General features: G+C 44.8%; 1 protein-coding gene across 5 annotated transcripts in view; it reads right to left on the reverse strand.

The window, feature by feature from the left end:
• SV2B (synaptic vesicle glycoprotein 2B) overlaps nucleotides 1-25818 on the reverse strand; it is a 155332-nt gene that overhangs the window by 21044 nt on the left and 108470 nt on the right. For all 5 annotated transcript variants that reach the window (XM_010975718.3, XM_031440509.2, XM_031440510.2 and 2 more), the window contains exons 3-8: nucleotides 13620-13800; nucleotides 13136-13287; nucleotides 9291-9424; nucleotides 8575-8664; nucleotides 3257-3367; nucleotides 2120-2208 (exon numbers count right to left, since the gene is read on the reverse strand). In XM_010975718.3, coding sequence (XP_010974020.1) covers nucleotides 2120-2208; nucleotides 3257-3367; nucleotides 8575-8664; nucleotides 9291-9424; nucleotides 13136-13287; nucleotides 13620-13800 — 757 coding nt within the window. The remainder of the gene's footprint in view (nucleotides 1-2119; nucleotides 2209-3256; nucleotides 3368-8574; nucleotides 8665-9290; nucleotides 9425-13135; nucleotides 13288-13619; nucleotides 13801-25818) is intronic.

The following is a 25818-nucleotide window of genomic DNA, read 5'->3' on the forward strand; positions in this document are numbered from 1 at the left end:
AGAATATAGAAATATAAAGTTGCAAAGTGGGAGGTAAAGCTATCTCTGTTTGCAAATGATATGATTTTATACCTGAAAACTCAAGATCACCAACTTAAAAAAAAAATGGCCATTAAACATAAAAAAGTGCTCAATCCCACTCATAGTAAGAAACAGGCAAATTAAAACCATAGTGTGTTAGCGTTCTTGCCTACCAGACTGCCAAAACCTTAAGTTTGCCAAAACACTGTGTGAGGCTATAGGTAAACAGGTGCTTTCATAGATTGCTGGAAAAAGGACAAATTTTTACCATATCCCATGGAGGAGAATTGCTCAGTGCCTAAAACAATTACTGATGGATGTATTCCCTTTGACTCCATAATCCCATTTCTAGGAATCTATTGCACTCATAAACCTGCCCAGTGCAAAGCAGCCTACAAACAGTTACTCATTGCGCCATTGTTTGCAACAGCAGAAGTCTGCAAACTCCCCAGCAGTCTGGCAACAGGCCCTGGCTGAATAAAACGTGGTGCTGTACTGTGTGGTGCTATGCACACATACGATGCCACGGTAAAGAGGACAGGGAAACCTCGATTTACTGGTATGAGAAAGCTCCAGAATACATGGGTGCATGCAAAAAGATGCAAAACTGCTTTCTTGCAGTTTCTTTGCATAAGAAAATGTTGACGAAATTTGTAAATATATATATATATATACACATATATACATTATATACATATATATAAATATATACATATATATATATATATACATTTGCTTAAATTTGCAAAAAGGAACACTGGAATGATAAAGAGGGAGATAAAAGATAATTCTGCAGAAGAGGCAGAAGGGAATAGGTGGGAGGGAGGAAGGGATGCCAGATGTCTCTGTGGTTTCAACATTTGAAATGCATCGCCCATCCAACAAAATTAAATTAGACACATGCAAATACGAGGAAAACATATCTGAAAAGTGTCAGTGAATTGGATCCTCGTGTTTACCACTTTGAGCTTCTGAAATGTCCTCTCCTTGCTTAGATGGAACAGGTGTAGGGGAGTAGGGTTCCTCTCTACCTTCACCTGTCTGGGTCTCCATGAATAGGCATTAGAAGACATTTGGTGAGATACTGGGAGAAGCAGATCTCCCCGTGTCCCTCCCATAATCAAAGAGGTCACTAGAGCCGATTTAATTTCCTGGGCTGAGGGAGTGTGCCTTTGAACAAACTAATTTCATAGAGGGAGGTTTAAAATCTCACTGAAAGTTCCTAGTTGATAATAGCAATTTATCAAGCACTTATTATGTGCCAGAAACGATTGCAAGTACTATTTATAGACTATTTATAAAGCAGCCTCATAATGCTGGAAGTGGGCCTCAAAACTTGCCAAGAAAGAAGGGTCATGCTATTTGGATGTGAATCAAAATGATAGGGGTGAGAGCCTACTGTTTAAGAGTGGAGCCAGTTCATCACCAATCGTGTTATATTTAATTTTCTTTACTGTCGGGCACATTATTGCAAAGCTTCATTGTTTTATCCATTTAATGTTCACAATGACACTGACGGCTGCCCACTCAGCACTCATTCCTGGATTCTTCCTTGGGAACAGAGTTGATTTTGTTTGGATTCTCCAGAGAGTTAATGGTATTGTCAGCTGACAGGCAAACCCTGATTTGTCTAAAATCACTGGGAAAGCACATCCCTTTCACAGGTGATTAGTTTAGCCCCAGGTGTGTGACGCACATCTGGATAACATAACGGCAGAGGAGAGGGTGCTGGGGCCTTCTGAGAAAGGTTTCCTTGCTGTTAAAAAGTGAAGCTCAGAGAAAGGCAGGCTCTTCCTCACAGGGACACTTTTCCGTGTCTACAGGACCTCAAGAACAACTCAGGCATCTTGGGCATCTTGCCATTGGATGACGAGTAGCCTGAGGCTGAAACGCCCCCTGAAGCCTGCCTCCCTGTGGAATTCTTATTACAAAGTGTAAGAAATCTATGTTGCAGAAGCCACTAGAGTGGGTTGCCTGTTACAGCCCAAAGCATCCAATCTGACACAGACTCTGTGAATTAGAACCGACTGTAACCCTCAATGCATAGACGAGGCACCTGAAGCACAGGGAAATTGACGAACTTTAAGACAGAACTTACCTTAAAGCCATGGTGAACCAGACTACGGCCAGAATCAGCGTGTTCATCCTGTAAGGCCCCATCACACAGTACAGGGCATTTTCCCAGACCTATAACCCAGAGCAGAGACGGGCTATCAAAGGCAGAAACTTGTAACTTGGAAGAGCTCATTTTTAAGATTTTCTTTTTTTTAATTGAAGTATAGTCGTTTCACAATGTTGTGTTAATGTCCGATGCAGTGATTCAGTTATACATATATATATTCCTTTTCATACTCTTTTTCATTACAGGCTATTATAAGAAATTGAATAATAGTTCCCTGTGCTATACGGTAAGTCCTTGTTTATCTATTTTATATATAGTGCAGATACTAACTACTGTATCATTTTTAAGATTTTCTAATAAGTTGCCTAGGAACCATGGAGACAAGGAGCAATGATTATCTCCCAGAGGCAGCAATTCTGCTCAGATAACAAGGAAAGCTTCTTCTCTTCTCACCGGCTGGTCTCAACCTCCCATAGCATCTGGGAACACAACAGTGCTCCGTGCATGTGACCAAAAGCACACCGAGTGGGGATTTCTAGGCACTGAATAACTTTGAGTGCAGAGCTCTGCTCCCCGCCAGTAGGAATGGGTCACATTCCAAACATTTAACCACCAGACACCAAGGAGGTCATCCAGTCTCAGCAGACTCTGGCTGCTGGCTGCCTCGGTGCTCAACAGCTGATTTGCCTCATAGGAGCCACTTCCCTGGAGAAACGGCCTTGCCTTTCGTGAAGACGTTCTCAGAAATCACCAACAGCCCTATGGAGTCACTTCATTCACCCGCTCCTTTCTTCCTATGGATTATTTAAAGAGAATTTGCTAGAGAGAAAGATATTGACTCAGACTAGACATTGCACCTCCATTCAACATCCCTGCCTTGGGAAGGAAAAGCAAAGAAAAGAAACTAGGGTTTACAGAGTCTGTGGCTCAAGGGCTCACAGTGAGTGAGAGGTAGGCATGGTCTGGGACCCGAACATCCCCACCCAAGGTTGCTTGCTGCCCATCACACTGCCTTGGGTTGGTGGGCGTGTCCAGGAGCACTATTCTTCATCCACTGACGTAACAGATTTCCATAGAGCCTCTCTCTCACCCGCCACACGTCACCAATCATACCTGCTTAAAAGTGGTCTTGAATCTGACTAGCCAGCGCTGGTACCAAGTTCCTGTTGAACTTTGGATCTCAATGAATTCGTCCATTTGCTTGGGCGTTTTAATGTTGCAAACCTATAAAGCAAAGACAGTCGAGAGAATCTTAACCCCGCTTACTTTGTGTCGGACGTTTCAGTGTTTCGTTTAAGGCAACTACTGAATTCACTGACTTCTTGAGGGCTAGAGGGGCCTTTGGTGACCCTCTAGTTCAGTGATTTTTAACCAAAAATGCACAGAGCATCTCTTGGGGAGGGTATCTTTCTCAGGTGGATATGTCCCATTGCAGAAAAAATGAATCAGGGGCTTTTCACTTCGTTATGGCTCTGGGAAACAAGTGGGTCATAATACACTGAATTCCCGTTTATATCTGATTTGCCTACAGTAGCGTTGACTCCACCTTAAAATTCACAGGTCTATCCGCATTAATATCACAGAAATCTAGAACCCATGTAGGTAACAGTGCGTGTGTGTGTATGTGTATGTGTGTATGTGTGTGTGTGTGTGTGTGTGTGTGGTAGGAGAGGAGGTTTGCTCTCTAAGACATTTTTAAAATATAGCAGAATAAAAGACATTGTGTCCTCCATTTGAACAGCAAAGGGAATCAACAAAATGAAAAGGAAACCTACGGAGTGGGAGAAAATACTTGCAAATCATATATCTGATAAGGGACTAATATCCAAGATACATAAAGAACTCATACGACTCAATAGCTAAAAAAAAGCAAACGATCTAATTAAAAAATGGGCAGAGACTCTGAACAGATAGTTTTCCAAAGAAGACACACAGATGCCAACAGGTGTGTGAAAAAAATGCTCAGCATCACTAATTATCAGGGAAACGCAAATCAAAACCACAGTAAGATATCACTTCACATCTGCTAGAAAGGCTATTATCAGAAAGACAGAAAGTAACAAGTGTTGACAAGGATATGGGAAAAGGGGACCCTTGTGCACTGCTGGTGAGGATGTATTTGGTGCAGTCACTATGGGAAATAGTATGGAGGTTCCTCAAAAAATTAAAAATAGAGCTACCCTACAATCCAGCAATCCCACTTCTGGGTATTTATCCATAGGAAATGAAAACACTAAATCAAAAAGATATCTGCCCTTTCAGGTTCACTGCAGCATTATTTATAAAAGTAAAGATATAGAAACTCTTGATAGATGAATGGATAAAGAAGATGTGATACACACAGTGGAATACTACTCAGGCATAAAAGGATGAAATGTCACCATTTGCAGCAATGTGGATGGACCTAGAGAATTTTACACTTAGTGAAATAAGTCAGCCAGAGAAAGATGAATATTGAATGATCTCACTTAATATGTGGAATCAAACAAACAAACAAAACAAACAGAACACCAAGCTCATAGAGACAGAGAGCAGATTGGTGGTTGTCAGAGGGGTGGGGGGTGTAGGGGTGGATGAAATGGGTGAAAGGGGTCAAAACGTACAAACTTTCAGTTATAAAATAAGTCATGGGGATGTAATGTACAGCATGGTGACTATAGTTAATAACATTGTATTCATTATTTGAAAGTTTCTAAGAAAGTAAATCTTAAAAGTCTTCATCACAAGAAAAAAAAACTTTTTGTAACTAGATGTGGTGACAAATGGTGACTAGACTTACTGTGGTGATCATTTTTCAATGTATACAAATATTGAATCATTATGTGATACATAACTAATATAACGTTATATGTAAATTTTACCTCAATTTTAAAAAAGACAGAGAGAGAGAAATTGTATCCTCCTTGCTACCCCTGATTTTACTGGTGGAAATCAAAGAACTAGTGGGTGGGGATAAGTCTGTATATCTCAAGACTCCCCGAAGGGCCCTGGAAAGTGTTGATTTGGCCAACGCCACAAGTAGTCCCAATGAGCAATCCTGACTCACCGACAGTGATTCTCAGTTTAATCAATATTTAAAACAACCACTGAATGCCGTAACTAACCATCACATCAAGGAGACTCCTGACCATACAAACTCTTAGCCAATTTATCAAGGTCCGTGCGTGCAGACCAATTCAGAGGCAAACGGAAGAATGTATTCAAAAAAATTCAAAAACAGTTTCACCTCCTCCAACAAACCTTCCTTCTAGGGAGAAAAGGCTTTAGTCATAAGAGTGTCTCCATCATTTTCTTCAGCCCAAGGACTGAGACTGTGGGGAGACAAAGGAAGAGACGAAAGATGGGGCTGGATATCTGCAGGGGAATATACAGTCCCCGAATTGGGGGCAGTTGGCTCATTAATTCCCAAGCACTGAGCCTAGGATGAATTGACTTTGTTTTTCTAAACCCTGAGAACAGTGGTTCTTAAATTCTTGGGAGGGCAGGATACCCCTTTAAGAATCTGGCAGAAGCGTAGGCAGGTACCTAAGCACGCAGCAATGCCTTTCCCAGCCCTTCCCAGCTGTGTGGCCTTTGCAAATGCTCTTCTGCCGGGATCAGACAGGGATGCAGGAGAGGGAACACAGCAGGGTCTGCAGCGGGACTCCTGACTGGAGCTGGTCCTCGTGTGATGAGATACCCCAGGGAGACCAAGAACCCAACTGCAGCCACAAGAGGCCAGGGGGCAGGTTGACTCCAAATTAGGAAGCACCTTAAGAATCACACTCAAATGCAAATGTCTTTTCTTTGCTCCTGGGGAAAATAATAGGCTATTCCCTAGGGATGGGGGAGTGGGTGTGTTGACAACTTCAAGCACAATTACTCTAATTTACAATTAACTAGGATGCTTGTCTTTGCTTCAGTCTAAATTAGAATATGGCCTGTGTTGGGCCCCGCCCTGAAGAACACGGGTACGCAGGGGAATATTTCAACTCCTTCCCCTTCCAAAGGTTTTACAGGCATACCTGCCATCGGGCAGTTCAGAAGCTTGTGCGGCAGTGAATGGGGTTGGTGAAACCTAGGCTCTGCAGGGGAGGGAGAAGTGTCCTCCACCCTCTGGGGCTCCCTGGCTGGGTCTCAAAGTTAAACTGGCAAAACAGATTAACAGGAGAAAAGCAATCGCATTTTACTGAATTTTTACATGTCCGTGGGAGCCTTCACAAGACAATGAAGCCCCAAAGAAGTGACCAGAGCAGAAAGCTTTTCTACCTTTTAGATAAACAGTAATTTGTCAAGAGTTGACAAGACAAAGGGGTTTGGACTGGGGTGAACCACTGGTGAAGAAGTAACTAAGAGGATAAGGGTTAGTTTAACAAGGTTTGTTTATACAGCCTTCTTGGCCCTAAGCTCCCCACCACTGGTCGGAAGAATGTCTTCTTTCCTCCTGGTGCGAGGAGGGCACCTTTCACTTGGGAGATTTATGCCCTGTTTCAGGGAAGAAGGGCTAGCGGGGGGAGGTCAGAGTGACCTGCTGCTGTTTCTCAAACTCCTTCAGCTTAAAATAGTCAATATGCCAAGGTACCATATTTGGGGGTAGCAGGTCCTGAACCCCAGCAGCTCAAAGGTGGAAATGAGGAGGGCCACATCCAGGGCTCCCTGTGAACTCTAAGAGCCTGGCCTGCCCTAAGCCCTTCCTCCAGGCCACTGAGTGTGCTTACTGTTAGAGCAGGCATATAACTAGGTATGAGCAGAGAAAGGGGGAAGCAGGACAAATGGCAGGGCAAAAAGGCGGGGCACGGGGCCAAATGCAGGAAACCCTACATCAGGCAAACACCAGGGGTCCCTGGGCAGAGAAGGAAAAGCAGGAATCTCTGGGTCATACCTTTTGGGGTGATAAGTGGCCTAGAGGCCGACAAAAAAAGGTGGGAAAAGGCAGGAATCTCCAGTGTCCGAGTGTAATCTTTTGCTCATTCATGCCCTCATTTCAATAAAATTAGCCTTGTGTTAAGTTTCCCTCATGCACCAATGCTGTGACACTTCCGATCCAGACTAAATAAGGACAAAAATCCCTCCTCCCTTTGGGAAGGTGGAGCTGGGATGATAATCAGGAATATGACCCCAAACCCTTTCCTCCCCAGTGAATATTCTGAGCGTTCATTTTTGCACTGTATGTAACCAACTTGCCAAAGAAACTCAGGGCAGCCGCTCAGCTGAGCCTGCCCGCTCTCCCCTTGAGCGTGTACTATCCATCCCTTAATACATCCCCAATTTACTTTCTTAAACTCCGTGTCTTGTCTCTGAAGTCTTTCTGGGATGGGACAAGAACTCGGACACCCTTTACATCTACCAGCAACGCTGTGAGTATGTTTAACGGCGGGAGCACCAGGGACAGAGCAGGTGCAGGGGAACCCACCCAACTCGGCTGCGTATTCACTCCTGACTGCCAGCCACAGCCCAGCTCTCTGAGCTCAGTAACACTTTGGGGTTGATTCTTTTTTCTTTTTTTTTTCCCCTGGTCCAGCCAGTCATCCATTTCTACCTAATCAATATGATTAAGTCAGTATGGAACTACTGGGCCCACATCCTTTTTAATTCTTTTCCTGTGAACTGGTGAAAACTACTAAAAGCAGAGGTTAAGTGCCAAAGGACTCGGTAACTAGCAAGCATGTTGGGGGGAAGACAAAAATCTCAACCTTCAGAGCCTCACTCTCAGGGATTCCTGCTTGAGCTTTCTTCCTGGGGACGCATTCCCTTCCTGAAATGAGGAATTCTGGTCCTGAAGTAAGGGCTGAGTGTTGCCTTTGGAAACTGGAGCTTTTACTGAATTCCAGGCTAGGATCGAATTTCTCAAGAGTAAGCTGTTTACGTCAGAATGGGTTGTTTGTTAAGAGAGAACAACAGACCACTTCTCTAAAAAGGGGCTCCTGTCCGGCGAATCCCCTCTGGTTGGTACAGAATATTAGGAAAACCACTGTGTGTAAGTAAGGTCCTGCATGGGACGACCAGGGTAAGATGGAGGTGGAAGGTGGGGGAGGTCTGTGGTTACTGGGAAAGGCAGAGTCAGACACGCAAATGAGGGGGCAAGTAATCTACCGTCAGACTTCCTTAGGAGAACGTGGGGTTTGTTTGGAATAAATACGTCAATAACCTGCTTTGGGAGATGGGCTCAAAACTTGAAAGACCAGTAACCTTCACACAGTTATCCCCATATGAATACAGCTGGTTTTTACTTCCGTCTTTTTTTGACAATTAGCAGGACCGAGAAGGATTGTCCATCAAAATGCAAAGAATAATGATGACTCAGGGATAGGGATGTCATCAGGGGTTTCTGGCTCCTTTTGACAGATTTTCTGGGATGTGCTCACATAAGAAGATTGTTCTGTAGCAAACCAAGACAGTGAAGGGGAGAGCCCCCCACCCCCACCCCGCAGTACAGGTGACCACACACTCACCGTGAACACCTTCTCCGGGGCCCCCTTAGCCCTCATGTTGGTGTCATGGACGTGCTTGAGAATCATCCAGGCTTCGTCGTGTTTGCCCATCTGGTGAAACCAAGGAAAGAGACATGAAGAATCCTTTGCTGACTAGGGGTGGAAAAGAAGGAATTCAACAAGGAGGATCAGTCTGCAGAAAGCCAGAAGGAGGCACATGGGTGGACTCTGAGCACTAGGGCTGTGAGAGCCTGCGAGTCCTACGGCCCCTCCACCAGCCCTGCCCGTCTGACCACTACAGGCAGGGAGGCTCCCCCCAGGTCGGAAGCCTCGCAGGACTCCAGGAGCAGCGTTCTGGAGGGCAGGGGTCCTGCAGAGCTAAGAGTCATGACAGGTTCAGGAGCAGTGACAGCTTTACAGCGCATCGCATGGCCATAACATGGAAGAACTCCATGCATCTTTGAAAAGCCTCATTGTCGGAAACTCTGAAGAAAGTGGGTGCAGGCAGCAGCCTCAGGAGGGCCCCATCCAGCTCCGCCCAGCCTCGGGCAGTGGGCTCCTGTGTCCCTCCGGCTCTGGCAGTCTGTGAACCCCGGGCACACAGCTGTCACAAGCAGCAATGGAACCAGACGTAATGATGGGTCAGGGCAGCCGACCTGGGACGAAGGGGCTGAGACAGCAGGCTAGCTCCTGTCACCGTCCCATCACTCTCACGTGGGGCCAGGAGGCTGACTCACCTCTAGCAGAAACCTTGGGCTCTCTGGCATGAACTTCAAGGCCACCATGGATATGGTGCAGGGCAGAGCACAGACGATGACAAACACTCTCCAGCTGTGGAAGTGGTAATTGGTGCCCATGCTGAAGCCCCAGCCTGTGAAGAAACAGAGGATCTCTGATGCACGATCTTAGAGGGGCCATAAAGAACTGGCTCTCGAACTACAAGAGCATCACTTGGGGAGCAAGGTAATAGGCAGACTTTCCAGCTATGCCCCCAAAGCGTCTGATTCCGACAGGCTCTTGGAATCTGCATCTTGTCAACCCTCTAGGTAGGCCTGGCTGGACATTTATGGGGCCTTGGGTTGGGGTTAAAAAACAGGCATCACTCCATATCTCTATGTGTCTATTAAAATTTCAGCTAACAGACTGTTAGATGACAGATGTTCTATCGCCCTGCCTTGACAAATAAGGAGCTGGAATGTCAGGCCCAGAACTGTCCAGGACCCACTTTTATAGGACCCCCTTCTGTCCCCACACCAGCTCCTCTTGCAGAATGAGGGGCCTTCTGCCAACAGGTGCAGTCACCCCACACGTCACCATGGTGACAATGGGTGTCCTTGTCATGATCCCTCGAGTTTAGGGGGGATACCTAAGTCCTAAGTACCCAGAGTGTGATCTAGCAGTCAAACTCAGTTGGAGAAGGGTTATGTTTAGAAAGTATTCTACCTCTGAAAGATTTTGTTTTCTTAATATATGCAGATTATCCAAAATCTATCATTCCCTCATGCGTCTATGGTTTTTATGGTGATTTCAGTAATCTGCACTTAACACATTCATTAGGTACATCTTTGGGCCTTAAATTAAATAGAATTAAACAATGAACTGCTTCCAAATATATGAAACAACGGTTAATCTGGAGACAGGGATTTTTCTGCTCAATGATTTTTTTTAGCTTGCCCTACTTTTCTCCATCAGGATTTCACAAGCAGCTGCTGGTGCTGACTACAATGGGAATTAATCTTCCATAATATATCCTTTTTTTTTCCTGGGCTATGCCCCTGAGTTCCCAGAAAAATATTCTGAGTTTTGTAATTTTCTTTCTCAATGACTCAGTCACCCAAATTCCTAGTGCCAAGACCTCCCATCACTTCATTCCTGCAAAGGCAATTAAATGGGTTGCACAAGCTGTGTACAAACATCAAGGCTCCTCTCTGGATTACCCTTGCCTTTGTCCCTGCTGAGTGGAGGGGGGGTGAGGGATTAATGTCTTAAGCCTGTTGAGAAATACTGTCAAATGTCTGATTCACTGTGGACAAAACATCTGGTCCTGGTAAAATGAGGCTGAAAATAAATAACCACTCCTCTTACACTGTGATTCCAGTCCACCACATCTCTAGGATTGGTTTTCCCCAAGCTAACGCCTGTTTCAATTAAGCCTAATCATCCGAGAGGGTGGTATTTTTAAATGGATTGTAAAAGTCACAGATTTTATACATTTGGAGTAAAATACTCAACCACAAGCCCTGCCATCAGCCAGCAGTGGTCAGCCAGCAGTGGTCAGCCAGCAGCCATACGCCCACCGCCCCCAACCCCACCACTGCCATGGGCATCTCACTCAGCCTTGGGATGCAAAGAGAAACATGGAGAAAATTTCTGAGATGATTCTAGTACTAGGGCTGGCTCTTCCTTCTCAGCTGCCTTAGCAATTCTAGCCCTATTTGCAGACTGCTTGTCCCACAAGGGAAACACGCCCTCACACTCAGCCCATGAGCAAAGCTCTTAGGCTTCTCTCTGATTGGATCACTTTAGGTCACGTGCTTGCCTCAGCCATCGCTAAACTCCAGAGGATGCCAGGTCCTGGAGGCTTCCGTATACTTCCTTCCTCGTCCTTGGCACTGGGAGTGGGGTCAGTCACACCTAAACCGCAAGTCTGCAACCCAGCGGAGAAGGAAGGACGGGAAGGATGTTGTGAGGAGAGCAACCCATAATAGTCACTAGAAACTGCATCAGTTTTTCACTTCACTTACCACACACAGACACACAGTGTGTCTAGATAAAAAAGCAGTAAAAGAACTCAGGCTGGGAACGTGTCGACCAAGACTGAAGGAACCAAGGCTGGACAAGACAGAGGAACTTGTCCCAAATTACACAGCACCATTATTTTGACTCAGCTTTTATTCAGATTCTGCTTGTCTCCTTGCCCAAAAAGGTTTCTAACTCATTTAATTTAAATGTGGAAATAGTTTCTCAGTGTTAACACATTTGGATCAATTAACAGGGGAAATGATATTATAGCAAGAACTGCGGGGGAAGAAATCAATTCCTTGGACCCACATAACCAACAGCACGTGGATAATAAAAGTGTGGGTCTGAGGGAAGGGTAGAGTGCAGAGCCTGATACTGGGAGTAATACAATTTTGTATCTAAAATTAAGGAGAACTGCCAACAGTGACAGAATTATCTGGAAAACCCTTCAACAATTTATGTCACTATTCCTGTTCATATTTCTTCTCTGTCTCTGACACAAAGTCCAGTGGGATATGCCAAAAATTACATGATGTTCCCAAACCCATTACTTCTACTTCTGGGCACACAGCTAGGTTACATTTTCCAGGGTCCTTTGCCATAGCGTGTGGTCATATTACAGATCTGGGGGCCAATGGGATATGAGCAGAGAGGCTGTGATCCACTTCCTAGCCTGCCCTCCAGAACCACCCATGTACAGCTGCCCCTGCTCCTTCCCCAAACCCACAGGTAGGCTTCAAGTTGAAGAGGGCAGGGTCACATGCTGGAAGGAACCTAAGCCCTGGGACTACTGATGCAGTAGAGCTGCCTGCAGATGAGAAACAGCCAGCCAGGCTTTACAAGAGGGGAAACTTCTATTGTATGAAACCACTGAGATTTCAGAGGTTTCTGAGGGTAATACAGCCAGCATCTACTTAACTAATACAATAGGCATTGTCTTCGCCAAAGCTCCTTCTTTAAAAGATAAGACAGAAGCATCCATTAGCCCAGAATATGCATCAGAGAGGGTCAGATTTAAAGCAAGCCCACCATGGAGGAGAATGGGTGGAGAAGTGTTGGTTTCAGGGACAGCTGTCTGCTACTCCCTCTGGGCTGCAGGATTCTAGATGATGGCAAAGCTTACGTCCATAATCAGTGGTTTACCAGAAACAATTTTGAAGGATGCTGATGGTACTACCCAGGATACTCAAAAGGCATAATCAAATTCAAAACTGCTGCCTTCTCCCTACTTGACTCTTAATAAAAACCAACAGTGAAAGTTAATGTTGCCAAGTCTCCATCCGGAAAATCCAGTTTTTGCAATTACCCAGGATAATGAAATTGTCCTGGCTGAAACCAAGACCTTGTCTGTAAGGGCTGCTCCATGTCTACAGCCAAATAAGAGTGACAGAACAGAAAGTATACAAGAAAACCACACAGAGCGAGAGAGCGGCATCGGGCTTCAAGGTCATGCCAAGGCCAAGTCATCAATTCGGCCAAGTTGTCAACTTCTTGGCTTCTGTGACATCTATAAAATGGGGTTACCAGGCCTAACTTGCTGTGAGGACGAGGGCTGTAGGAGATGAAGGTTGAAGTCCTTTCAAACAAAAGGAAGGAAAGAAGAAAGGAAATGAGTGGGGGAGGGAGGAAGGAGGGGAAGATAGACTGTATTATTTCCAGAAAGACATGAGCACGGAAATTAGCAATGTGTTTCCAGGGTTGGAATTTCTTTAGAAAGATCAAGGCCATACACAGGAACTGTGTGTGACTGTAGGAATAAGGCGGAGGACAGGAAATGCTGCTTGGAAGCAGGTACCGTAGGAACAAGGGCCCCTGGGCTCCCTTGTGCCAGTGCACTCACCATAGTGTGGAATGATGCTCCAGGCCATGGCAGATGCATAGATGCCTCCAGTCATCCAGAAGATGCCCAGCCAACTGAGATGCTCTCCTCGTTTCTCCCGGGACAAGAATTCAGAAAAATAGGCAAAAACAATGGGCAGAGCACCCCCAATACTGCAGAAAGAAAAATGCCAGAAAGAAAGAATCAAGTCAGACACTAAAAATGGTCATAACAGGAATCAAAGTGCCTTGTCTCACACTTAGGCTCTGTGATCAAATATCCCAGTAAATTCGAAAGACCAACCAAGACAATGTCGGTTATTTTGCCCTTATCCACTGACTTTACCACCTAGCCCCTTTTTAAGGTTCAACTTTAACACAGCATCTTGGAAGTCAGACAAAAAACTCAGTCTGAGGTTTTCTGGAGGTACCACTAAGAGGCAGAGTACCAGGATGGGCGGACCATTGGTCCAGGGGCCTCCAGCTGAGCCTCTGTGATTACGTACCCTATGCCCGAGATGAGTCTGCAGAAGAGAAAGGATCCGTATCCCTGTACGAAGGAGGAGAGGGAGGCGAAGGAGGCATTGACGGCCAGGGACATGCTGAGGACTCTCTTCCTCCCCAGTTTATCAGCCAGGCCCCCCAGGACGAAGGCTCCCCCCATCATTCCTAGGTAGACTATCAGCCCTGTGAGGAGGGGACAGAGAGAGGAAAAGGTGGAGAGAGAAGACAGGAAATTAGGAACCACGTGATGGTTTAGAAAATCTGATGCCCATTTTAATGCATCCTAGAAATTCCATGTCACAGACATAAAAGGTGGAATGTGACAGATGTTGGTGCAGATTAGAAGTACTGAACAAATGTGACTTCTTAGGAATGCTATTCAAAAAAAAAAAATAGCTCCCCCCACCCAGGCTTACACATATGTACACATACTAAAATAGATCCACCATAGCTGGGTTTGCTGTGCCCTTTCTTAAACCCTACTCTTTTAGATGAGTAATCCGCAGATGAGAGAAATGCTGTTCGTTTTATATTTAAGCCAAAAAAAAAAGCATTTATGGTATAAAAGTCCTTACCTGTGGGGTTAGGTTTAAAGAGAAATTTTCCAGGGAAAAGTGTGGCAAAGTGGGCATGGGGAACATTGGGAAGGGAAAAAATGGTGTGAGTGAAAACAATTGCCAACAAGATGGCTTATATATTTAAACACCCAAGAAGGGCTTTTTCCAAGCCACAACCAGTGTTCAGATTTCTTAGGGAAATATGGAAGAGGGTAGCAATGAGCTGTCCTTCTTTCAACACATGTAACCCCTATGTGCCTTAGAATAAAATCAGTTAATTTAAGATAGCATATACATATATGGTTGTAGACACATTTATGGCTGGTATTCCAATGAAAGCCAGCATCCTTATAGAGGGGGAACACTTTCAGAAACACATGGATAATTCTTTCCTAGTGTGAAGGAAAAGCCGGGCTGGGCTAACAAGCTAACTCACAAATCTAAGTGAAACAAGTGTCGGATTACTGATCTGAATTCTGCTGGGCTAACTCATAAATCTAAGTTAATAAGTGTCAGTTTGCTGATTCCCTGTTCATGTTTTTTTTTTTTTTTTTTTTTTTTTGCTAGCCAGCTGGATTTTCAAAGAGACATATCTGGCCTTGAAATGTTGGTTTGCTGCCTCCCTGCCCCCACTTTTGTGATCGTGATGCTGCTAAAGCTGTTCCATGCCTTTTGGCCAAGTACCCCAAGCTTGTAATTAACCCTATAAAACCTCACGCACACGTCTTGGAGGTGCTCAGAGCTCCGGAGCAGAAGCCCCTCTGAGCCCGCCGGCGTAATACATCTGAGTACTCCAACCCTCTGAGTGGTGCCTGTTTCTTGCTGGCCTGCCATTTCCGTAACACTACTAAATACTGAGTACTTAACTAATTAGCAATGACTGTGCTAAGTGAACACATTATTGACTAAACCACGAAGGAAATTCTGGAGAACGTCTTTCACGTGGTGAAAATATTAAATACAAATTAGGTAAGTATCCTTTTGCTCAGCCTTAAGGGTAAATCAAACGAAGAACACAAATTGCCTTTCACAGAAAGGAAGCTTCTCCCCCTCTGCGGATGCTTGGTTCATGCAGATGTGAGCTAGGAAGGGTGCGCGTGAAGTCAAGAGCTTCATTCACTGCTTAATCAACTTGAAGGTAGGTCCCCAAAGGGAGAAATTTAACTACCCTCTGCGGGATCTTCCCCGTGGCAGGTTTCTTTCTCTTGTTATTTTATTCCAGGAGATGAAAAGAAATGATACCTTTGGTGTTGTCAACAGCTTTCCCTCACGTGTGTTGTCATGTTTCAGCTCTGCGTTGCTCAAAGTCATGAAGTGTGTTTATTTCCTTTTTCTTCTTTGTGTATGATGTCACTTCATGAAATATCCTTATGAGGCTACCAGCATTTATTAAGTGCCTGTTACTAAGTAAGTGCTATTTTCGTCACAAGGATACAGAGGGGCACAAACACACGAAAATCCCTTTCTTCGTGGAGCTTACATTCTAGTTGGGGAAAGGAGATAATACGTAAGTGAGTAAAATATACAGTAAGTGGGTTGCTGATAAGTGATACAGAGAAAAATAACACAGAGGCAGGGAAAGAGAGTGTCAGGTGGGAGGTGACAGTTCTAGATAAGATGGTTTGGGGAGCCCTCAGGAGAATGGGACATTAGGACAAAGACCTCCAGAGAGCCCAGCATGGGGCCATCTAGGGGAAACTGCTGGCCCTGTGCTCCTGGACACACATAGAGGGCACACAGAGAAGTGACAGAGTGAGGCTCAGAATCCACTGTTTACCAGTTTCCCAGCCCGTAGCTCAGAAAACGCAGTGAGCAATTTCCCACTACATTAGGTCACTGACACTTGTGTTTGAGAAAGTGAGTCAAGGCTTACAAACCCAACTCAGACCTGGGTCATGCTATATTGTAATGACACGTGAGTCAGTGTTCCCTGCTAGACTGTGAGTTTATCTGTCTGATCCAGCCCTGACCGGCTCGGGGCTTTCAGCATCTGGTTCCCAGCAGACCTCATCCTGCCTGGTTCTTAGCCATTGAGTGTTATGTCTAGCAGGACTCCCTTACTCACACTGATGAGGGTATCTTAAAACCATCTTCTGCTGCCACGACCCATCTCCACCAAGAATGAATTTGGTTACGTGCTGGGTGAGCCCCAGGCTGCAGCTCCCCTGACTCTCACCTGGTGGTGCCATGTACATGACTGGCTTTGTGCCCAGTCCTGAGAGTCTAGTCCCCATGCTAGTTTCCTACCAGCATCTGATGCCCCAACCAATTGGAAAAGTCCCAAACTCTGCCCATGCCCAACCAGGACTGGATTCTACTCTCTCAGACTTAGACAGCTCACCTAACACCATGACCACGGGCAGGAGCCCCACATCTGAGATGCCCTCCCTTCCTCCGCACTCCCAGATGGGCCCCTGGGAGGTCACCACCGCCCATCTCACACTGGAGTTTTCCACAATTCCTTATACTTGGTCATTTAGACTTCCAGATCAGAGCAAGAGAGAACTCTTTTTTTTTTTTCCAAGTTCAGTCTGTTCCACTTCCAACTTCTGTTAGCCTCCAGTTAGTACCACTCCTTGCCGAGAATTTCCGACACTCCATTCAGCCAACGAATGCCTGGTGCTTCTCTCGTGACACCTGATCAACAAACATTTGGAATAAAGAAACTGATGCTGAAAAGAAGGAAGGGAGGGAGGGATGTCCTGAGCGAACTGCAGATTCATGAGCAAAGTAAAGGCGACAGTGGCTGTAAGCCACCGAGTTACACAGCAGTAAACAATGGGGCAGTAAGTGCCAAACAAACTTGGGAGCCTGATGTATCCTGTAACAGCAGCAAAAGAGCCAGCACAGAGTGAGCACTTGCCACTAGGCAGCCCCCACACCAAGCACTTCACAGGCATTGCTCACCCCATGTAATGCTCCCAGCAACCTGTAACGGAGACACTGTTACCGCGCCTGCCTTATACAGAAGGAAACTGATCTGCAGAGAGAGAAAGCCGCTCCCCAAGGTCACACAACTGATGGAAATATCAAGGTTTAGAACCAGTAACTCTGACCTCAGAGCCCATGCTTTAACTCCTCGACTTGACTGCTCTTTAGAGATAAGCACTGGTCAGACTTCGTAGCTCTGTGTCAGTTTGTCCTTTCTTCAGTTGCTCAACCCCAGGACTGCTTGCTATGTGGGGCATGGTTTCTTCCGTTCAAGGAGAGAAACAACAAAACCAGTTATTATCTCCTGGTGAGAAAGAGTGCTCCAGTCCAAGTATTTATCGGGTATTATAAAAACACAGAGAAGGAGCAGAGCTTGGATACGCCTCACCCAATGTGGGAAGGCTTCCAAGAGAAAGACATCAAGCTGCTGTTGAAGGACAAAGAGAAGTTAGTCAGGTCTTCATCTGGGTGGCGGGGGTGTATCACAGGCAGGTGCAGATAGCACGGACAAAAATGAGGAGGCGAAAAGAACGCCTGATGTGTCGGGCAACGGCCTGCCAAGTAGTTCAGTGCAAGTAGAGCACCATGCACGTGGGGGACCTGGTGAGGGACTGGGGCTGGAGGTCAGGACAGAGACCAGGTTGTAAATGGCTCAGAGCCTGAAAAAGAGAGAGAGCGCGCGTGCACATGTATGAGTGCAAGCATATGTGGCATCTGCATATGTGTGGGCCTGTGAACTTGGAGGAGGAGGGGAAGATGAGAATTAGAGGAATGGTGAGGAGATGAGCTAAGAACCAGCCCATACACCCCATACCCCAGTCCCACCCCAGAAAAAAACACTAGCATCCTATGAAAGTGCTTTTTTTTCTGACTTCAATGAAGTTATCGTCAGCACTTCCCAAATTTCACTGTGCACACAAATCACGGAGGTATCGTGTTAAAATCAGATTCTGATTCTCCAGTTCGGTAGGTCTGAGGCAAAGCCTGAGGTTCTGCATTTCTAACAAGACTGGAGCTGCTGGTCCGTGGACCACACTCAGTAGTGAGAGGCTGGAGTGCACACCCCCACACCCTCGGGGACACACTGGGAGGGGCAGTGACATGAGTCCTGACCTTGGAACCTGAAGATCTCATCCACGGTCGTGTGATTTGGGAGAAAAGCCTCTCACCCTCTAAGGGCCTGACCAATGCACTGTAAACTGCTTCCTGAGCTATCTAATCTCCAAGCTGCCTTCCCGTTCGTTTGTTTTTAAAAAGTGTAAGTCATGGAAGATGAAGTTCTGTCCCAGAAAGAAGATTTTCAGATTAAAAGAACAAACCCAGACACAAATGTTTGATTAAACCATTGGGAGAGCCACATGAGACATGTCTGTGGACCATATGTGACCCTAAGTGGCTTCTGGGCCACCAGTTTGCAATCTTAGCCATGAACATCCTGATGCTTATTAAGCTATTATCGCGCAGCCACCCTTCTGGCCCCTACTTTGTCTACAAATCAGTGTGCTTTGCAGGCTGCTCCCTGCTAGGTCCTGCCAATAGGGGGCACTAAAAGGAGGCTTAAAGGCTGGTGAAGGAAAAAGGACCTGTTCTTTCTGTCCTTGTAAGTTTTACCGGAGCAACACGTCTTCACCCTGGCAGCAGCAATTCCCTTCCACAGCGACAGCTGAATCCAATGAGCAGAACCAGACATCCTCCTGCCTTCCATCCCCTCCCACAGCAGTACCAGCCAACCAGGGTCCCCTCTCTGGAGATCTGAGCTGTCGCTCCAAGGCGCCCCCTTCTCTGAGCCTCTAAGTTATCATAATTCCAATTTCTTCCCTTTATTCCCACAGCCCTAGGGGTGGCAGCTGCTCCCTACCGTCGCCACCTCAGTATACGTTTTACAAACAGTTCACTTAGCCAGTTAATAATTTTTCACATTGAATTCTCTCTGTTCCAATAACTGGTATGTTTTCTGTCGCCTACCTACACCCTGACCGATCCAGATGCAGAGGCAGATTGATGAATCTTAGAGATCAGACATTGAGCTCAGTCCCTTAGCTGTGCTAGATGACGAGGCTGAGCCCCAGAGAAGGTCAGTGACTCTCCTGGAAACGCTCTGCTGGCCCAGGACCTGCTGACCCTGCACTCTGGTCTCCTGGCTCCGAGCCTGGTGCTTTTCCTACCAAACTTCGCTGTCCAAAGCAAAGAAGGAACTAGAAAGAACAAGAAGAGCTTCTCAAAATGCTGTGGTAGGGATCACAATACACGGCTTCCAAATACGCCACTTTGATAGAAGGGTTATTTTGAGCTGAAGACAGTTGAGAAAGAGCAGATTCCAAAAAAAGAAAAAAAAAAAGCTCTTTGCCTTCCCAATTCCCCCACATTTGCCTAAAAGCAGGCTTACACTCTAAATCACAGAGAGACTCTTATCAACCCAGAGACAACACAAAGAAGCATCTGCATAACAAACCTTACTAAAGGAACTCTGTATTAGTTTGCCCCATCTGTTTACCTTCCCACCGTTTGCCACTCTTGGGAATCTAAAACCCTTGTTGTCTTGTCATTTCTCTACAAATGCACTGTTCCTTGTGAAGATGCTTTCTAAGCCCAAATTCTAACCCTCCCTAGAGTGACCCATGAGTATGCGCACCATGCATGTTAATAAAGTCTCTTTGCTTTTCTCTTGTTAATCTGTCTTTTGTCAGTTTAGTTTGCAGGCCCCCAAGCACTGAACCTAGGAGGGTAGAAGGAAGAAGTTTTTCTCCCCCTGCACTGTCTTGAGAGGCCATGAGAAGGGAGAATAGAAGAAAAATGAGCCTATGTACAGAGAAGAGAATTAGAAATGTCTGTACTATTGAACTCATTTAAAATCTGTCTTTCACAGCAGAAATTAAGACAATAAATTTGGAAAATTGGAGTGCAATGGAATTATCAAAAATGACTTCAGCGTAAAGCAGATAAGGGACTAGTTAGAAAGTGGGAAAGTTTGTCCTTCAATTGCATTCAACGTGCTCAGAGGCATTTTAAGGCAATGTCCCCGCTAATAACACTGAGCTTTTGGAGGTAATTAAAAGCCATGATTGCTACTTGCAGGGTAGGGGGGGATGGAGGTGAAAGGAGGGGGATGTTTTGGGACGAGAAGGGCTTTCCATCGGTGATAACACCACAAAATGGAATACCCTTCCTTGGAAGAGGGAGGAACCCACTCTAACAGGTGCCTATAAAAGGAAGAGCCCACTCTTGAGGCACAAGGCATGAGACACAAGACTTAAGTCGGTCACGGTCACAGCGCTTGCTCACGGACTAGCAGCAGCATGACCGCAGGCACCCCGCTCAGCTTCTCTGATCCTTGCTCCTCCTTTCTAAGAGACCAGTGCTCACCTTGCAGAGCTGTGAGGGGGTTATGTAGGACAGTGGGTTGAACATGTCTAGCAGAATGCCTGGCCCTAAAGTAAATGCACACGTGCTAAATGCCGCTGTTTCTATGAGCGGTGCGGCTTAGAATCGGCTGGGACCTGAGACTGGAAAGATGAAAATAAGTTGGTGGTATTTTAAAAATCAAACCAACCATATATCAGAACTTGAGGAAAGAGGATCAAGACTAGCGGAAGAAGCTTATTTATAGCAGCGTGCCCTTTAAGTGCACCTCCCTCTCTCCTTACCTGAAAAGGAAGCCAGCTTCCAATATAAAGCTTTCTTTGACTAAAATATTTTCAAGTTTCCTCTAACAAGACGTGTGGGGGAGGTATTTCTTTTTTCGCTAACTCTTCTGTTTCTTAAGTTCTCAGATTAAATGTCATCTCCTGGTGTTCCAACCTAGGACTCAACACACTTTTTCTATAAAGGATCAGAGAATAAATATTTGGCTTGCAAATAATTTACTTTGCCGATGCCTGGTGGTCTGTGACATAGTCTTCTTCCCTTTTTTCTTTATAATCCCTTAAAAATGGAAAAACATGGTGGGGAGGGTATAGCTCATGTGGTAGAGTGCACGCTTAGCATGCACGAGGTCCTGGGTTCAATCCCCAGAACCTCCTCCAAAAATAAATATGTAAATAAACTTAATTTCCTCCCCACCAAAAGAAAATTTTTTTAATTTAAAAATAGATACAGGCCACAGATCCGTGGGCCATAGTTTGCAGACCCCATCTCGCCCCCAGTGTTATTCTGTCATCCCTGTGTTATCCTGGTCTTTCTGCATCATACTTCTTCCTTCATGTCACATATGTCTAATTGCTATTACATATTTATGGGTTCAACGTTTGTCAAACTCCTTTAATGGCAAACTCATGGAGGACAGACCTTTGTCAGTTCTGTCTGAGTGGAGCTCGCCCTGCGTCTCTAGCATCCAGAGCAGAGAAAGATACACAGTAAGCTCTCCAGTAATATTTTTCCAAGAAATAAACAAAATAATATTAAAATAATTCATATCCACTGCCGAAAAAACTGAAGAATACATTACAAATGTATAAAAGGTAAAGCCAAAACGAGCCATCCTACCACCACTCAAAGACAGCTATTATTAGTATGTCTTATTCTTTGTATTTGTACGCATACAACTACGTGGTTGAGACCATTCTGTAACGGAAATTTCATAAGCTGTTTTTTCCACTTGATAAATAACTCAGCGAAGAACATCTCTGTGCATATGTCCTTGTCTGCATTGCTGGTTATTGGCTCAGAATTGATTCCAAGAAATGAAATCATGAGGTCAAAGAGCTTCTTGGGACACAGCGCTGAATTTCTTTCCAGAGAGCTGGTACGGATCATCAACCTCTCGCCACCTCTAGAGATGCTTTTCACAACAGACAGGATACACCCTCTCAGCGCCAGAGGCAGCAGTTGAAGAGATAAACAATCAGACTGGGCTGGCTTGGCTGGCTTATGTGTGATGTGAAAGAAGGGCTCCTGCATGATAATCTTCTTTAATTTAGCAATTAACCAAGGACAAAGAAGGCACTTTTTAACATTTTTGTTTTGCTTGAATACCTAGAAATTAAGTGCATTAATTATCCTGGGAGGATTCTGAGCTCCCTTCTCCTGCAACCACTCCAATATTTATTTGACTGCATGCATATGCTTTGCAGGAATAAAAATCAGCATCCCTCAGTGGAACTATTTGTATTCCACTTCTTTATTATTTAACCAAATATACCTTTTTGAAGGGTAATGTTCTCTTGGACTAGGGCCTGGGAGTCAGAGATCCAAAAGGTGGTAAATGTGGTAACTGTTGAACGTATATGGGAACCCCCCAGAGAAGCCTCACTTTGGTATTAGGTCATGGGTATGCATCTGCACACCTCTATGAAATCAGACGCCTTGGGTAAGTTGGCCAAGTGCTTTGTTTATAGGACATACGGATGCTTGAAAACTTCTGCGATGAGTAAGTACTTTCTTTTGGGTCTCAGTGCTTAGCACAGAAAAGGTTTCACTTCAACAGTCTGTCTAGTGGAAACCAACCTGCCAATCACCGTACTGGACTCTTCTAGCACTTTGTGCAATAAACTCAAGTGAACAAATCTTTGGAAGCAGGCTAACTTTCCTGGTCTACTGAAAGTTGGAATTCTCCAAAATGTCACATAAGATGTTTGGAAACAAGTGTGGAGAGGAGAAAGGAAGGGACAAAGGAATCAGCACCTCCTAAGACCCTACCATGTGCTAGGTACTTTGCTAGGTGATGTATGTAAAAATTCCAATTTGTCATTCCAACCATGTGAGGGAAGTATTAATCCTTTAACAGATGAGGTTAAGAGCTTTCCTCTCTGATCAGAATGATTGAAATATCTAAGTAAAATTTTCTAATATCTGATGGGAAGAAATCCAGCTTTACTGTTGGGTGATTCATCAGTGCCCCAAATTATGGAGTGGTCCATGAGAAAAGATGCACCAACACTATTCAAGGACACCGGGGCTGGAGGCATTTGTCACTCTGTCTGAGGACACAGGTCATTCACTCACGCTTGGTTCTTCAGCTCAAGAGAAGACACGACCCTACAGAAGAGCAGAATCATCCTTCCTGGAAGTTCTAGGTTCTGCTTGTAGCCAACAGACCCAGATATAGGGGTCTGCAGGTGGGCTGGGGACTCTGAGGGACAGAGCCCCCCGCTTCAGCAACATAGTGAAAGGATGGGGCTTTAAACCTATAGGTTTAGGAAGGATAGGAAAGCGTTCTTTGTCTAGCCATACTTATGGGAAATTAGAGACCCTGCAAGGAAGTCTAGAGACTTTATCATCCCAGGTAATGCATAACTAAGCTCAAGCCACAAGGTAATATTTTGGGCCAAACAGTAAGTCTGGAAGGATACCCAGACCTCAGATCCCTCGCCATGCCTTTGGTGAGTGGGAGACAGGCCCACAGTCATGGCAGAAGCAATTGTAACAGAAAAAAATTCAGGACACTAGTGAGGTTTCTGCCCAGGGCTTAGCTTAGCCCTGAGGCAACAGGGTATCTGACATGTCCCTTAATATTCTCTCAAGCTGATAACAAGAATCATTAAGAAATATTCCTTGAAGATGCTGTGAGAATCCTGAAATTGCCTATTCACATATGACCACACTAGAGACATCTCAGAAAAGCAGAGATTTCCTTTTGGTACTTCTCAATGCAGGTGAGAGGGGGTATCACCTGGGCTAAAGCCAGCAGAGGTGTGACATCTCTGATGACTCCCCTGGGCACTGTGGGCATCTCAGATATGATCGTCACCCACTGAGACTCAGCAATCCCTCAACCACTCTACTAAAGCCCAAATTGTGGCTGACACTGTGGTCATTTCTAGAAGGTAGAGTAATGTATCTGATGAGATCTAGGACCAGTCCAGGGGAATCATAATAGGGCTGATTAGTTGCAGATTTTGGCTGAAAGCTAGATGCTGAGATAGGAGTAGCAGATAAAAGATCAAGAGAGGAGTCCATCAACAAGTGAATGGACAAAGAAAATGTATATATATGCAGTGGAATACTACTCAGCCATAAAAAAGAATGAAATTTTGCCATTTGCAGCAACATGAATGGACTTGGAGGGTAATATGCTTGGTGAAATAAGTCAGACAGAGAAAGACAAATACTGTATATCACTTATATGTAGAATCTAAAAAATAACAACTAACTAGTGAACGTAGTAAAAAAAAAAAAGAAGAAGCAGACTCACAGATACAGAGAACAAATTAATGGTTACCATTGGGGAAAGGTTAAAGGGGAAGGACAATAGGACAATAAAGTGGAAGGAGATTAAGAGGTACAAACTATTATATATAAAATAAGCTACAAGGATATATTGTACAACACAGGAAATAGAACCAATATTTTATAATAACTGTAAATGGAGTATAATTCTTAAAAAATGTGAATCACAATATTGTACACTTGTAACATATAATATTGTACACCAACTATATTTCAATTAAAAAAAATCAAGACAGGAAACCAAATTCTTTACCAAGGAAATTTGCTCAGCCCCATTCTCTACATATAAGTATGTATGGAAAAGGGGCATAGAGATTAAATAAATCTCAGTCTTCTGTTTTCAAAAACCCTCACAATATAGCAGAAATAAAGAGGTGGAAACAAGTTAAGTGGTGGAGCAGGGCAGGGATCAGAGAAGAGCCACAGCAAGAACTCTGGCACGCTGGTAACTGGAAAGACGGTGGGAGCCAAGCTTGGCAGTCTTAGAACAAGCAGATGGCTGGGGGTAGTGGGGGACGGTTGGATGGGGGTGCACAGGGCTGAGCTTCCCATCAAGGCATCAGAAGGTGATGAGGCTCGTTATTGACAGAGGTCAAACTCACGACCTTCCAGAATTTGGATGTCTTTTTGGTACAGTGACTCTGAACAGGCTGCCTTGTCTTCAAAGAACATTACCTTCTATGTTACCATAGAATTGATTTACAACCGGACTGGAAAAGATCTATCTTTCTCTCCAGGGACACCTGGATATCTGGCTCTGCCTCATGGCCAAGATAAAGACAATGAGACTGTGATGTGCTGTTTAAAGTCTGAAACTCCCCTGGCCATCCCTAGGGCCAGTTCATTCACTCATGGTTTTCAGAGGCATAACTTTTTAGTCAACCTGGCTCAACCACACAACCAGAAGGACAAGAAAACCCCTCTGGAAACTTCTGCCTTGAGCTCTCTCATAGTGAAGATTTCTTGCACAGGTCATGGTGGTTTTATCTGGAGACAGGTCCAAGGACCCTGAGGACTGTGCCTAGATGTCTCTTGATTCCCCAGTGCTTGCCTACACGCTCTCTGCTCCACTGTGTCCTTTGCTTTTAAATAAGAGCCTACGTGACTATTCTCAGAGGAGTCTTGTGAATCCTTTCAAATATCCAAAGTGATGAAATCTTTTCACCTCTTAGCCCAGGATTTCAAAAGCAGGTGCCTACAGGGGCAGTAAATGCAAATGAGTCAAGTTGAGAAGGCACACTTAATAGCAAACAGGAGGGACCAGGGATACACACCCATCTAAAGGAAGCAGCCATACTTTACTTCGGCCAGTTGCTGTGTTATAGAAAATATACCCTATTCCTACAGTTTCAAAAAGAACTAGAAATTTGATTTCTAAATAAAATTCTTTGCTTTTTAAAACACTCTACTAACCAAACAATTATTTTCATTCAATGTAGATCTGTGCAGGTTTTAGTATTACTATGTTAGTAGCCTATAATGAAAAAGAATATGAAAATGAATTTATATACACACACACACACACACACACACACACACACATATATAT

This window comes from Camelus dromedarius, chromosome 29 (genome assembly GCF_036321535.1).
Source record: "Camelus dromedarius isolate mCamDro1 chromosome 29, mCamDro1.pat, whole genome shotgun sequence".
Taxonomy (NCBI): Eukaryota; Metazoa; Chordata; class Mammalia; order Artiodactyla; family Camelidae; genus Camelus; species Camelus dromedarius.